The sequence below is a fragment of the Berghia stephanieae genome, chromosome 11 (genome assembly GCF_034508935.2).
Source record: "Berghia stephanieae isolate SIO BIC M18660-M18661 chromosome 11, UCSD_Bste_1.3, whole genome shotgun sequence".
NCBI lineage: Eukaryota > Metazoa > Mollusca > Gastropoda > Nudibranchia > Aeolidiidae > Berghia > Berghia stephanieae.
The window spans coordinates 24,845,188-24,861,957 of record NC_088370.1 but is presented as its reverse complement, the minus strand read 5'-3'; the positions used below and the strand labels follow the sequence as shown (position 1 = coordinate 24,861,957).

At 37.0% G+C, this 16,770-nt stretch overlaps 1 protein-coding gene across 6 annotated transcripts in view; it reads right to left on the bottom strand.

Moving 5' to 3' along the window:
• Positions 1-4,275: 4,275 nt before the first annotated feature.
• Positions 4,276-16,770, bottom strand: part of LOC144957311 (double-strand-break repair protein rad21 homolog) — a 47,835-nt gene continuing 35,340 nt past the window's right edge. For 2 of the 6 annotated variants that reach the window (XR_013642128.1, XR_013642126.1), the window contains 7 exons: positions 16,271-16,378; positions 15,516-15,686; positions 14,786-15,009; positions 14,146-14,450; positions 11,729-11,936; positions 5,001-9,003; positions 4,276-4,662 (listed from right to left, as the gene is read on the bottom strand). Coding sequence is in view for 2 of the 6 variants with exons in the window: in XM_078888448.1 (XP_078744574.1) it covers positions 8,707-9,003; positions 11,729-11,936; positions 14,146-14,450; positions 14,786-15,009; positions 15,516-15,686; positions 16,271-16,378 (1,313 nt within the window). In the remaining 4 variants the exon portion in view is untranslated. Of the gene's footprint in view, positions 9,004-11,728; positions 11,937-14,145; positions 14,451-14,785; positions 15,010-15,515; positions 15,687-16,270; positions 16,379-16,770 lie in introns of all 6 variants that reach the window. The other 4 variants (XR_013642129.1, XR_013642127.1, XM_078888448.1 and 1 more) reach the window with 2 other exon arrangements.

Below are 16,770 nucleotides of genomic sequence, written 5' to 3'. Positions count from 1 at the left end.
AACCCTGAAAACAACGGAACCAAAACCGCTCCACTTGTGTCCGCAGATACTGTGGCACAAGAAATTAAGCAACGCGGACAACATGTTCCAGATCAAATGTTCGAAAGAAATATCCGCAAGGAATACAGAAAAACTCTCGACTCTCTCCCATCATCTGGCTCAATGTGGACCTTCCCAATCAGTCACGAAGAAATACATGAAGGTATCAAAAGTATGAAGAATGGGAAAGCAGCAGGGATCGATGGCATATATCCAGATATGATAACACACCTTGGACACAACGCAAAGAACTGGTTGGCTGTCGTAATGTCTGACATACTTGACAAAGGAATATACCCACAAACATGGAAACATGCTAGAGGTATAGCCATCCTCAAACCAGGAAAACCAGCAACAGAGCCATCTAGCTATAGACCCATCTCTCTACTATGTTGCCTCTACAAACTACTAGAAAAAATAATATTAACAAGAATAATCCCTTACTTGAATCCTATAATCCCAATTGAACAGGCAGGGTTTCAGCGAAATAGATGCACAACCGAGCAGGTCCTTGCCCTCACCTCCTTAATTGAAAATGGATTTGAAAAGAAATTAAAAACAGGCACAGTGTTTATTGATCTCTCTGCTGCGTATGACACAGTGTGGACTGGTGGCTTGATGCTGAAACTTGCAAAAATAATCCCATGCAGAAAAATCTTGAAACTGCTCTCCTCATACATGACAGGACCTAGAAATTTCCCATGTGGTACTTGGTGGCAACACCAGCAAAGTCAGAAGAATAAAAAATGGAGTACCACAAGGCTCAGTCTTAGCACCAGCATTGTTTAACGTCTACATAAGCGACATGCCTCAAACAACTTCCACAAAACTAGGATATGCAGATGACTGGGCCTTAGCATACCAATCAAGAAATGGGAAGATATAGAAACAATGCTTAGCAAAGACACCACGGCCATGAAAAGGTATTTTGACAGATAGTATTTTAAAATGAATACGACAAAAACAGTTGCAACTGCATTTCATCTTAACAACAGGGAATCACAACGAAAACTGATGATCAAGATTGATGACACAACACTACCAACTGATCAAAATCCAAAATACCTCGGAGTGACACTGGATAGACGGCTGACCTATAGAACCCATTTTGAGGGTACAGCAAGAAAGATAGGGAAACGAAATTGTCTACTCAGAAAACTAGCAGGAACAACATGGGGAGCATCGCAAACTCTTCTCAGAACATCAACCCTGGCCCTTTGCTACAGTGTGGCAGAATATTGTGCTCCTGTTTGGACGAGAAGTGCCCATACAAACCTTGATGCGAAACTAAGAGACTCGATGCGAATAGTAACTGGATGCCTAAAATCAACTCCAACACAATGGCTGCCAGTCATGAGCGCTGTAGCACCACCCCACTTGAGGAGAGAGGATGCAACACAGAAATGGATATCCAGATCTGAAGAAGATAGTGTAACTCGTCTGCAAACCATATACAAAACTGCGCCCCCAACATCAAGACTAAAATCTCGTTCACCTTTCTACCTATCAATGAAAGAAAACTACAACACGCAAGAAGCCTGGTGCGAGGAATGGAAAAGGAATAAACCAACAGGAGGGGAACTAATTGAAGATCCCTGTAAAAGTCTTCCAGGTCTACAGGATCAACCAAGAAAATACTGGGTAGCTGCAAATAGACCATGGTCAAAACATACAAGAACAGCTGCCAACATGCACAAATGGGGGCTCCAAGAATCACCAACATGCCCAAAGTGCAACTACTAAGCACTAGCACCACAGGATGCAAACCACCTCGTACTAGATTGCCCAGAGACAAAACTTGAAGGGGGATTTGAAACCATCAACAAATGTGATGATGATTTCCGAACCTGGATTGATACCTTGAACAAAGAAGTGTAGCCGAATGATACTACTACTACCATGGGGATCGTGACAGGGTTGGAAAGTGAAAAATAATTTCACAAAGGCTGTGTGAAAATACACTGGGATGTGTTCAGAAACGGCAATTCTAAAGAGCGTCGCGTAGCCTTGGCAATATATCCATCGTTAATATAAACGGCCCATGAGCTATGCGTAGCGCTGTGGAACATTCCTAATTACTTTACGGTCATTCGACTACAAGTCATGAATTATTTATTTCTCTTTTTTTTAAAAAAATATTCGAATTTGACGAATTGACTGAGAATTTAAAGGTCTAACTTCTTCAGGATAAATATTTTAACTCCGAGCGTCTTTTCATGAAACAAGTTTAAGATTATAAGGTTTTTGTGCTTTTGCCTTTCGGAGAATAAATCTGGCATTATTGGTTGGCAACTATTTTACACCTATTGCCTGGGCAGGGTTCCTGGCCTCTCATAGTGGGCACATGGAGGTACTTACTTTGTCTTCTATCCCCCTATATCTCTTTTCCAACATGCTTTCTGTCTTTGTTTTTTGTTTTTGAGGGTTTTACGGCGCTTGCAACACATTAAGGTCATATCAGCGCCAGTAAAAAGGAAGAAATGGGATAGTAAAAAGTTATAGAATTATAATTAAAGTACCCAAGAAAAGGTAAGACAAAGGGGCATTGGTTCAAATAGGAAACAGATGTAGATTCCAAGAGCACACCATCAAAGTACTTTGAGATCACCTAAAAGTCTCATCCAGACACAAGCACATGTCCCCACTAAGAGGAATACACTCAAATGTTAACAAATCATATATAATATGTAAATAAAACAATACAGTACATAACAGAGAGATGATTTACAAGGGAAAAAATATCATCTCCCAAAACATTAACTATACATTCGACTGTTTCCCTCTCAGCCAAGGACTCCGACCAAGGTCAGGACAAAACCAAGCAATCTCACTCCAAGACAAAGACAGAAAGCAATTGGAAAACAGATAAGAGGGGATGGAAGACACAGAAAGTACCTCCCTGCCCACTATGGGAGGTAGGAATCCCCACCCAGCTTTCTGTCTTTGTATTGGGATGAGATTACTTGGTTTTGTCCTGGCCCTGACCGGATACCCTAGGCTGAGAGGGAAACAGTCGAACAGTGCTAACAGAGAGATTATTTACAAGACAAAAATATATCTCCCAAAACTAACTACATACATTTGACTGTTTCTCTCCCACCTAGGGTATCCGGCCAGGGTCAGGACAAAACCAAGTAATCTCATCCCAAGACAAAGACAGAAAGCATGTTGGAAAACCAATATAGGGGGATAGAAGACACTGTACTGTAAGTGCCTCCCTGCCCACTACGGGCGGTCAGGAACCCCACCCAGAGCAACTGCCTTGAGGCCTCATTTATACTAAGTTAGCAAGCGAGATTATAAACTATCATTAGAAAGTGGGGAAAGATGTCTGCCACTGTCACTTACACACCAACAAGCAAAATGGGCAGTAGGTAAATAAGTAAGAGTGGGGAAACTGCATCTGGTAACCACTGATAGAAGACTTCAGATTAAAAGGCATGCAAGGGAGTGACCAGGGCTGGTCGATCAATTCTCTCACAACCATACTTCTCTTCTCGTGGTATAAATTATAACAATGTCAACCTCAGGAGAAATAAGGTGAGTATAGTGTGGCTATGGGGTCTTGTGGAATGACACTTCCTTTCGGATCAGAAGGTCCTGGGTTTGAGCCTCACTCGGCGCATAGTTGAGACCTTGGAAAAGGCTCTTTACTCATATTCTCTCACCGTAGTCAGGTGTAAACCTGTCCATTTACAGCGTTATCTCCGTCTGAAAAAATTGCAATATCGCCTAACAGGCGTCATGTACTATCCTAAATGTTAAACATTGCTGTTGGCCAGGGATCCCCTGTAAAACACTTTGAGCACCTTTAGTGGATATTGCACTTTACAAAAGGTCAATTGAATTGAAATATTTTTAAAGTAAGTAAATTCCTCCGTTGACACCAAAACTGTGAATTTCCGTATATCTGACTGTGTTACCCTCTCAGACAGGACTCCGACGAGGGCCAGGAAAAAAGTAATCTCATTCCAAGACAAAAGACAGAAAGCATGTTGGAAAACAGACATAGGGGGATAGAAGATAGTATGTACCTCCCTGCCCACGATGGGAGGTCAGGAACCCCACAAAGCTTGTTGGAAAACAGATATAAGGGGATAGAAGACAGTAAGTACCTCCCTGCCCACTATGGGAGGTCGGGAACCCCACTCAGCTTGCTGGCATTTGCATTCCATTCTCCAACCCCTAGGATGCACTAGACAGAAAAAACACAGGGAATGAATCAGAGCCAGCATATTCTATCATCATGAGAAATATTTATTTTCGATCTTCGTCCAGTCAGTAATGATAATAATAAGGTGCATATTGCGTCGATAACATAAAGGTCAATAATTTCTTTTTTTGTGGTAAAAACCAAGACCAAATAAAGAATCAGTGTAAAAGTAATCTATACAATCAAAAAAAATAACACTTGACAATAAAACCCTTTGTTCCTATCCTGATCAATATGTACATTTTACAATAAGTTTTATTTAGTAGAGAGACCTGCGCCGTTTTACATAAACAATCAAATGTAAGGCGAGACAGAAACTTTGTCAACTGACAATGAACAAAGCAATTCATCTCATTCCCCTTTAGGTACCGTGGAATGGGCTGACTCAGACCAGGCCCCCAAATGTGCCCCTCGGATTGAAAATGGCAAAATGTACATCATTTGATAAATTTTACCCTTCCCTACACTTTAGAAAATTTGTTTTGTTTTTAAGGGTTTACAGCGCTTGAAACACAAGGTCATGCGCCAGTAAAAAGGAAGAAAATGAGAGAGTCACAGTTTAGAAAAATAAGTCAAGATATATGATATAAAAAGTGGTCTTGGACATCTTTAGATGATATATCTTGACACTGAAATAACCTGTCCAATGTTCGTTTTCTAAAGTGTGCGGAAGGGTGCAATCTACCAAATAATGTACATTTTGCCATATATGTTCGATAGTTTTCAATCCGAGGGGCACATTAGGTGCTGGCCTTAGTCATTCCATTCCATGGTAGTTTAATTAACCCCATGTCATTGTTATGTTCTAATTGATATCTGAGAAGCAGCAATGGCAATGGGTGATGATCAACAACAAACTTATAGCCACTTTCCTATCTTAAACACAGACCTGCCACTTCACGAAAAAGGAAATCAGTATGACATTGTAAAAAAATCAGTATCTGGGGAAAAAAATCAGTATGAGACGTAAAATTATCCAATGATTGGGCTACAAACCTAAATTTGACAATTTGACACTTGTCACTCAAACTAACCAAAGCGTCACAACCTCTCCCCCCCTCCCTTATTTTTCCCCAACACCTAAAATGGCACGCACAACGCCAATCTGGCAATCGGACTACTAACTTATTTAAAGATGGTGGCACTTGGTAACGAGTCAGAAGCCAGGGACCGCGGTGGTTTACCAGTACAGCTCGCTGTCGCTTCACAAAGGAAATGAAAACTAAATAACGCGCCGTTTGTGTTTTCTATCTGTGTGAGGGTATCACAAAGAGGCTCGCTACGTCATGTGATCTATCGAGGTATCGCGGGACGGGTCAAAGTTCACGAGACTTGAAAATTTTAACGTGCAACTAAAGCACAAAGTAAACGTAAAAGAGAGGGTGGAGGGCTGCGGGCCCTTGGTCACTTGGTGAAATCGGTACGATCGGCATGCAGATCGAGAAATCGGTACGATCGGCAAGTAAATCGGGAAATCGGTAAATTCGAAAAAAAGGTCTTGCAAATCGGTATGATACCGATTATCGGTTGAACGGCAGGTCTGTAAACATGATGGTAAAACATTCAGATCAACCAATACTCTTAGCTCCCGTCTGCTTATTAAGAACATTTTAAAAGGACTTTCTTGTCTGCTAAATCTCATGAAAAATCTAAATGTGGAGCCAAGAAGAGAAGAAAACTTAATTATTTAAAAATTTGTTTCCCCTGATATTAACTGTACAAGTACAATTGATCTGCTGTCATTTCCATAAACTACCAAAAGAAAATCTATCTGGAAAAAAACTACAGTAATTGATTTATTTTCTGAAATCACACGAACAAAATAATACCAATAATATACATTTTATATTAATCAACAGAAAAATGAAACTTTTTAAAAAACAAAACAAATTTGACCACTTCAGCCGTAGATATTGATAATAATTTATTACCTGTATCTTATCGCTTCTTTTTAATGACTGGATAAGACCTGTAGAAATTTCATTTTATATGACAGAACAATGAAAATCGAGTTTAAAAATATTCTTCTTCTCTTGAGTTTCACTAATTGTTTTTTGTTTGTTTTTAAGGGTTTTACGGTGCTTGTTTGTTTTTGTTTTTAAGGGTTTTACGGCGCTTGCAACACATTTAGGTTATATCAGCGCCAGTAAAAAGGAAGAAAATGGGATAGTAAAAAGTTATAGAATTACAATAAAAGCACCCAAGAAAAAGTAAGACATAGGGGAACTGGGAACAAATAGGGATCAGATGTAGATTCCAAGAGCAGACCACCAATGCACTTAGTTTGAGATCACCTAAAAGTCTCATCCAGACACAAGCACAGGTCCCATCTAAGAGGAATACACTCAAATGTTTACCAATCATTTAATATAATATGTAAACTCAACATAATACAATGCATAACAGAGAGATGATTTACAAGGAAAAAAATATCATCTCCCAAAACTATAACTATACATTCGACTGTTTCCCTCCCAGCCAAGGAGCTCGGCAAGGATCAGGACAAAACTAAGTAATCTCATTCCAAGACAATGACAGGAAACAATTGGGAAACGGGTATGGGGGGATAGAAGACACAGCATGTACCTCCCTGCCCACTATGGGAGGTCAGGATCCCCACCCAGTACGGCGCTTGCAACACATTTAGGTGATATCAGCGCCAGTAAAAAGGAAGAAAATGGGACAGTAAAAAAGTTCTAGAATTACAATTAAAGCATACAAGAAAAAGTAAGACAAAGGGGAACTGGGAACAAATAGGGATCAGATGTAGATTCCAAGAGCATACCATCAATGTTCTTAGTTTGAGATCACCAATAAGTCTCATCTGGACACAAGCATGGCCCCCACTAAGAGGAACACACTCAAATGCTTACATTATACATTCAAAATAAAAATAATACATAATAGAGAGATGATTTACAAGGAAAAAATATCATCTCCCAAAACAATAACTATGCATTTGACTGTTTCCTTCCCAGCTAGGATTCCGGCCAGTGCCAGGACAAAACCAAGTAATCTCATTCCGAGACAAAGACAGAAAGCATGTTGGAAAACAGATATAAGGGGATAGAGGACACAGTATGTACCTCCCTGCCCGCTATGGGAGGTCAGGATCCCCACCCAGAGTTTCACTAAGATCAAAGAGTTTGTTTTTGAACCCTAAAAACAATTTGAGGTTGAATGAGTATAGAGAACATATATCTTGGAGGCGCCAGGCCCTTGGGATGTTACACCCTAAACACGAGTTGTAAATAGAACATAAACCAAACCTGTGGTAACTAGACAACATTCAAATCTTCAGAAAGAAAGTGATGATTGAACATCACAGAAGAAGGAAAATGCCTCAAACTTGAAATTAACGATGACATGAAATCATAAGAATGTGTGAAATATGATGATGAATGAAGTTTTGTAATGATTGAACACAATCTTTTCCCATTTGTGAAACATTAAAAATTTAAACTCTTATTATTATAATGACTGCTTGCTTTGCTGCCCAAAAGTGACACAAAATAAAAATTTATGTAAGTATCTGCTCAAACTCCTCCCCTCTATGCATTTCACTCCTCATACACACTTAACAAACCGTTAAATTATAATGTACACATCCTAGATGGTTGTGCCAGGAACAAAACATTGCAGCTTTTATGCCCCAGAATATGTTCTGAGAAGTTAAATGGAAAGGGTTTTCATGGCAACTTAGCCACTCATTATGTGATTATAGGAATCACCAAGTCCAAATAAATGCAAGTGGTCCTCATAAATATTCCGATTAATGGACACAGCTTAAAGGACATAATCAGTGACAATAACATTCCACAAATAGTGAAACTTTCAATCTGAAAATTGCATCAAGATTGACTTTTCTAACTACAGATTTTGCCCACGTGTTATCACTAATACAAACATGCACGGCATTCAATCCTTATTTCTAACACCAAATTCCAGAGATATTTCGTACATGTATATTTGCCATTTATTTGATGATTAGTAAACCAGACAAAACAACTTCAAATTGTTGAAAATAACTTAGCATCTTTTTTTTAAAAGGATGATTTAAATCTCGATCCCTCAAGTCATCTTAAAAGATTTCAGTTAACGACTCAAAAAGTTCCATCACCATGGAATCTACAGGGGCATTTTGTGTGCGTGTGAAAGTGTGAGTGTGTTTTGTTATATTAAAATACACTTTGAAAAGAAAGAAAATGTCTTCTTGCAAATATGAGTGGACGGTCCATGATAATTCTCTTTCTTTCTAAAGGGATACAAAAAGCTCACAACAGCTTTCTTCCATACAACCATACTATTCATCTTCCACACAACCATAAATATACATGCAACCATCAAAACCAGAGTATTACCACACAGGTACACACACACACACACACACACACATCCTCTCTTATCCCACACATCAGGCAATCACAAGCCACACTAAATTTACCATCACCCGCCTAACAAGCAATACCAAACTGAGGTCCCCGTGAAATGTAAATATCACCAAATGGCTCTGGCTGCTCTGTACAAATGGCCTGGTGTTTCTTTAGCACCAGCAATGTGTAAAATCTAGAGGCAGCCTGCTTTCTATGGAGATTTCTGGCCATGTCCTTGAAACTGAGACTGTCCTGGTCATTGAAGCCTCTCTCAAAGATATCTTGCATCACCTGGGTACGTTTGCTCCACCTCTTCTCTTCTTGTTCCTCATTCTCTGGCATCAGTTCATTATCTTGTTCAGGCTCCATGTCAAATGTCTAAGATAGGGTTAGAGGGGAAAGAAAAGTGATAAGTGAAATTTTTTTTTTTAATTTTGAATTTTTTTGTTTAAGGGTTTTACAGGGCTTGCAACACATTTAGGTTATATCAGCACCAGTTAAAAAAAGAAGAAAAGGGATAGTCAAATTCTAGAATTACAATTCAAGCACCCAAGAAAAAGTACGACAAAGGGGAACTGGGAATAAGTAGGAATCAGATGTAGATTCCAAGAGCATACCATCAATGTACTTATTTTGAGATCACCTATAAGTCTCATCCGGACACAGTCACAGGATCCAACTAAGAAGAATACACTCGAATGCTTACATTATACATTCAAAATAACAAATATTAATAATAAATAACAGAGAGATTATTATCAAGGAAAAAAATATCTCCCAAAAAAATAACTATGCATTTGACTGTTTTCCTCCCAGCCAAGGACTCCGGCCAGGGCCAGGACAAAACCAAGCAAACTCATTCCAAGACAAATACAGAAAGCAAATTGCAACACAGATATAAGGGAATAGAAGACACAGTAAGTGCCACCCTGCCCACTATGGGAGACCAGGAACCCCACCCAGGATAAGTGAAAACACAACAAGAAACTCAAAGGATTGGATAAAGTTCATATTTTCTAAAATTAAATCATATGATGTGTAAACTCATCATCTATCCATAATGTGGTAAGACATCAGTTGTTTGTTTCAAAGTTTTAGTTTAAAGCCCTTTTACATATGAAGGCCAGTTTCCCAATACTTGTTAAGTTGATTTTTCTACTTTTTGGGATTTTCCATCCATGAGATAAATTGAGATGTAAACTTTATTTTAAGCATCAATTGGTACAAGAATTTCCCTAGATGTGCATGAATTTGAAGTTTAAATGTGACAAAATAACAAATCGAATGAGACATTTTATTTTTAAGTTGTAAAATCAGTAATGCGACTGGAAAAATGGGCAGAGCCTTCTAATACCCCAGGGTGAAAAAAAAAAACAAGCCAAAAAAAGAAAAATCTCAGTGAGCATCTCAGATTCTCTTTAAATGACTATATTTACAATAATGTTTGCCAATACACATACAGTTTTAATGAAATTTATGCACTATTTATCACACAAGACAACACTTTTTCTTCTTCATGAAAGCAGCGGAGACAACATTGTTTTTGTTTTTAAGGGTTTTACGGCGCTTGCAACACATTTAGGTTATATCAGCGCCAAAGGAAGAAAATGGGATAGTAAAAAGTTCTAGATTTACAATTAAAGCACCCAAGAAAAAAGTAAGACAAAGGGGAACTGGGAACAAATAGGGATCAGATGTAGATTCCAAGAGCATGCCACCAATGTACTTAGTTTGAAATCACCTACAAGTCTCATCCAGACACAAGCACAAAATCCAACAAAGAGGAACACACTCAAATGCTTACATTATACATTCAAAATAAAAATAATAATACATAACAGAGAGATGATTTACAAGGAAAAAAAATCATCTCCCAAAACCATAACTATGCATTTGACTGTTTCCCTCCCACCCAGGACTCCGACCAGAGCTAGGAAAAAACCAAGTAATCTCATTCCAAGACAAAGGCAGAAAGCATGTTGGAAAACAGATATAAGGGTATAGAAGACAGTATGTACCTCCCTGCCCACTATGGGAGGTCAGGATCCCCACCCAGGGAGACAACATTCTTTCACAGCGGAGACCACATTCTTTCATCAAACTATAACTGTAGCCCAATCTGACACATTTTTTTTTTTTCTCCATTGTATTTAAATCTATTCCAGTCGTGGTCATTAAATGTTAATCAGTTGGAGTCAAAAAAATAATAACAGTATTATTTAACTATTTTAAATAATCCATTAAGATCAAGACTAGGTTTTGTAACTTTTCAATTCATTAAATTGTCTTTATTATTTTTTTTACTTTATGACTTCTCAAGTTTAGACCAATCTACTCTTTGCAAATACACTATAATTGGATGGATTGTAAACAACTGCCAACCACACACCATAGACAAAAGTGTACAATCAGTGAAGAAAAAAAAAGTAGAATCCAAATGCAATCACAGAAAATAAAGAAATTAAGACTATCCTATTTGATCAATGCATCACTGACTAAGCAATGCAGTATTTCAGACCTACCGATAATAAATGGTATCAAACAAGATGTAGTTGATATCTTAAAGGAGTTATAGTGCATTGCTGAAAACGTATTAGTTTCAATACAATAATATAGACTAAAAAAAAACAACTAAAAAAACAATCACAACAAATGAAAAGTTCTATTATTTATTTCAATAGCACACTTCCGACTCCAACATGGTTCAAAACATGTAACTAGAACTATGACACTTTTAACTGCTTAGATGCTCGACCACCTACATAAATGCGTACAAATATACTTTTTTTTAGCACAACTTATGGCAACAATCCATCAAGATATCTTTTTTTTAAATCAACATTTGCAACAAATGGAAATTCACTATATCCTGGCATCGCTGTGTTCATAATTTGTGACAAAACAATTCACTGGCTAAATCTAGCCCTAAATATTCTTCTTTAATGTCTTCCTGGAATTTGGACATATTAAAGAATGCACGAGAATTGACTTCTAATTTAGCAAAATAAAATTGTGAACTAGAAAAGAGAGAACACATTCTTGAAAATTGCCTAAATTTCTTTCACAATCAAATCAGCAACTGTTCTGTTTTTTAAAAACTTACCACACAAGGAGGGACAGATGGTGGGGGTACAGAGAACGGTGCTACGGATGGGGGTCCATCATCCAACATGGAGTTGATGGTGGGGACTATACTGTTGGGGTCAGTGGGGATGTCCACTGGCTGAATGGTGTCAGGGATCTGGTCAAACAGGGACTGGTTGGTCACAGATGCATTGATTGATGGTGGCTCCAGTATAGACATGTCTGACCTGATTAGATTGAGGGAACAGCAGATAAGATCATATTCAAATTTACTCAAGTATCATTGCGAATCATGCAAAACATCTATTTAATTCTGATAATGAACAGTCTATATGGTACTACAATACAACTGCTTTGTTTTAAGATATCTAAACACTTGTACAATTCAATAGCAGAAAAAATAAAAGCAATAGATGCTATTAAGCATCAAAAAGAAAATATAACGTGCACAGCCGTTTAAATAGGGCCCAAACTTTCAGTTTAGTTACTTCTTCCCTCACTGGCTACCGTCAAGTAATGTAAACAATCCACCGTCAACCACAGTGATAACAGCTGTCAAGACGGGGTGCACTGGCAATAAATTATGTCTGCAGGTAAATCTCATCGCTTTGAATTTCTCTCAGGCAGAGAGTAGTAGAAATTTCATCAAAATGCTCAATTTTCTCAGCCTGTTGTAGACGCAGCATCTTTTTTATAATTTTCAAACATATATGGATACAAAGACCAGCTTTTCCTCTACAAGACGCAATTATTTTTGTTTACATCATTAAATGATAAGTTTGTGTTTTGCTCTTTTTATGAAATAAATATTAAAATTATAAGTTTAGGAAATATTTAAAAATTCAAAATACCAAACCAACACTTTATACCATCAAGTGTGAGGGATCAGAGAAAAGTAGATAAAATTATCTTTCATATGATATATACTTTATTATGTAGATTCAGGGATTTAAGAATAGAGGGTGTGGAAAGGAATCTCAATAATTATTTTTGTTACCAACAAAGAGGAGAATATTTCATGATATTTTAGAAACCCAATAATAAAACTAGATAGTGATTATAAGAGACATTTATTTAGTTTGCTTTCATTGAATTTAAGCGGAAATTTTAGATATTTCTTAACTTTACTTATTTAAGTTCTGTTCAGGTTATGGAGAGACACACTGAAGACGGTCATCACACCAGTACAAATGAAATATGTCGAATTTGTTGTGAAAGAGTACAGAGCCGTGCTGAGAGGATAAAAGACTCTAGACGTTATCAACAATTGTCTATAAATATAAATGAGAAATTCTGACATATTTAAACATTTCAATTTGTGAGAAATGTATCTCACTGGTACATAATTTAGAGAAATGCGATGCATTGGTTCAATGAGAAAACTCTGAACAAGAAACAATACTTAATGAAGTGAATATGATCCTAATCTATCACCAGTGATGTGCTATATGCAGTCTATATGGCACACAAATTAAAAGAGGTGCAAGTCAAGTAGATAAAAAAAAGTAATGGGCATGGATATCTCAAAAATAAGGTTATGAAAATTATAAGAACTCTTTAAGATTTTCTTAGTGGTTTTGATTGTCTTTAAATGAATGTCCTTATATTACAATTTTTAATGGAATTCTTATAATTCGTTGATTCTGGGATAAATAAAAGTGAATCACATTTGACTATGTTTCTGGTTTATTAAAAAAATGTCTATTAAGACAATGCTGTGATTGGATTTCAGTTTTACCTTACTCAAAATCCTGACTTTTACGTACAGGTGAATTGATATCTCAAAAACGCCCCAATCTACTGGTATAAAATTTATATGTCTACATTCTACAGATATTCAACATCATTTCCATTACTTTTTTTTTAAATCTTAAGTGTTGAACATGTTAAAATATTCTCTTAAAAATTTTAATTCACTTAAATTTATGTATCAATTTCATGGGTTATTCCTCTTGCTTTTTAACAACATCATAATAATGATTAAATAATCAATGGAAACTCTGTTAATAAACTGTTTGGTAGTATAAAAATATTTTCGATACACTTAATAACGGCAATACTACATTAGTTTGAAATTCAGAAAAAATCGATCAAAACTGCGAAAAAAATTGTTTCCCTCTCTCAGTGTAAAGCTATGACTCATCATCACTAGACTGGCTAGATTTACCTGGCGAACTAAACTGAAAGCAATAAACGCCTGTGCGTGATAAGGGCATCGCTAGGGTTGACAACCATAATATGTCAGAATTTTCAACTCCCCCCTCCCCCTGCCAACTTTAACTCATGATTCCCGAGGGAAGGGGGGAGAAATTGTCAGATCTTCATATATCAACAAGCATTCAGATGAGAGACATCAATATAAAGAATATCATCATCTATAAAATCATTTAAAATAATAATTAATTAACTTTTACTTACTATCCTAAATGTGCTTACCTCCTAGATGTATCAACCAGAGATGGTTGTTCGTTCTCCACTGGATGCTGGTTTTGCTCCTTTGCTTGTTCAGCAGCTTGCTGTTGTTGTTGTTGTCCCCTGGAAGACCGCTTGGAGACATCGGCACTAGCAATTGATGGTTCTTCAATGATGGTAGACATTTCAGACAGCCGTGTATCTTGCAGTGTGCTATTGCGTTCATTCTCCCTGGCAACCTCAGGTGCCATGTCAAGGTCAATGCGACTTGCTCCAGGCTCGTAATCGTCAGCCACAGATTTACAAACCAGATTGATTGAGAATAAATGCTAAAAAAAAAAAATATGAAAATTCGACATAGAATTTAAGACAGATTAGTTTACACATATCAGATTTTGAGCCTGAAGGCTTATTAAAATTTTAAAACATTATACTGGGTGGTAAGTCTGATAAACAGATGGCCAACAAAAAAAAAATAAAAAAACCAAAAAAATTAATTACAAAAAAAAAAGGGATTTTATTTTAAAAGGAAAAAAAAAAGGTAATTTGGCCAATTTCGACGCCCTAAAAATCTACTTACTGGTTAACCTTGTAGGAGAGGTAGACCAGTCTAGAGAAACCAATTAAAATCATTGACCAAGACAGTTGATCAAATTCCACTTACCTTACTAATGCTCTTGGAGATAATAGGTCTCCCTGGCAGGACAAAGATCTTTTCCACACCACCAGTCTCTTTCCACAGCATCAGTTTCTTTGTAGGTGGGGCTAAATCCAGGGAAGTCACAATGTCAGATGTATCTGATAGTTGTAGCTTCATGGTTTCACTTGGAATGCCTTTCTGCTCATCTACAATCAATTTTCTCTTTCTTTTACCCTTCCGTTCTGTCCCTGTCATGACAAAAGATTTTATTTTTAGTTTCAACCATGAGAAAAATTCCTTGGCATCCTGTGCATGGGAAATAAAAAATAACGGGAGCATCAAATTGTTAACAAAATCTCCATTCCAATATTTTAGAAGGGGATGATATAAAATATTTAAGCTATGTGAATGTTGCAAGAGAGTACTGAAAAAATAATTATGAAGTCATCTCACTCAAATTTCAAACTCAGTGACTATATAAAGGAAGGGGGAAAAAAAAAAAAAAAAAGAGAGAGAGAGAGAGAGAGAGAGAGAGAGAGAGAGAGAGGGGGGGGGGGGGGGGAGGGAGAGGGAGAGAGGGAAAGAGATATTAATTGTCAAAAATAAATGTTAAAACATTGTGAGACGTAAAACTTCATGAGTGTGACAGGAATAGATACTGACTTGAAAAATTCAAATCTATGATCTAACCCTTCGTCAAGACTGGCTTTCGTAAGCAATTTATTCATAAACACCTTTAGAAATATCAACAGACCTGGTACTGTGGTGATATCCAGAGGCTCGAGGGCGAAGGCCTCTTCCTCGTTGTGGACCAAAGTGGTTTGTTCTCCTCCAGTCACACTGGATACTGCAGAAACCCCAGCATTGCTGGCCTGGAGGTTGACAGTGTCTTCCGCTTCATCGTTTGGTTTGCTGGATGCTGCATCTAAAAATATTTGTTAAAACGTGTAGTAACATTAAAAACCATAGTCTGTGACAAAACTAAGTCACTTTGCACTGCCAACCACCAAACTTTAAAGCCAGTAAAGCATGATTTAACTTTATGAAATTGTAAATTTAACTTTAAAATCAGATAGATTTCCCCTCAAATATCCTTCTATTGCATTCATTTTTTTTATTATTATTAATCTCTTGGTCTGAGGTGGCATGTTATGTATGCAGCATTAAAAAAAAAACAACACAAACACACACACAACGCTTCAAAAGATTGGCCCAAATTAATCGTCAAGAAGAAAAAATGGATTTTTAAAATAATCTACATAGAGGATTACCTGGTAGAAGCCCTTTACTTCCCCATTGCTATTGAAAAATGGGAAGGAAAGTAAGTGTGTGTGCGTGCACACAAATTGAAGGCAAGTGGGCACACACTCACATTATCACAATATAAAATGGTATTGAGGGGGGGGGGGGGGGGAATAAACAAAACAAAACAAACAAATAAAAAAGCTAAAAGAAAGAATAAACAAGAAAAGAAAAGAAAAGATAAACTACAAGAGCAGAAATGTATACCTTCTTTAGGTGAAGACGGGGGTTGAACAGATTCTGGTGCAGCGGATGATTCGCTTGGCATAACGGGTGGGTCTTCAAACAAACCACCTGTACCCATAAAGTCCTGGCCTGAGATTTTAAAATTTTAAAAATTAATCTCAATTAACCTATGAACACCTTTAGAGGGTTGGTTTTTTTTTTTTTTCAAAATATATAAATAGAATCATATAAAGCTATGGCTACATGTTATATATGGAAACAATTTATTTAGGAAATTAGGTGCACATCCTTGATGAGTAAGACTGAATCTACACACTAATTATCGTCATAAATCTTGTCAGCAAAAAAATGAAAACATCAAAGCAGAATTAACTATATTGTTCATGTGATTAAATGGTTTTACTTCATGTCAATTTAGCGCCATTCTTTACAAAAAGATAAAAAGTATAACTCTAAACTATTTAATTTATTCCAGTTGAGGATGTGAAAGCATTGAACTTCATTATAAACTCAAACTTGCC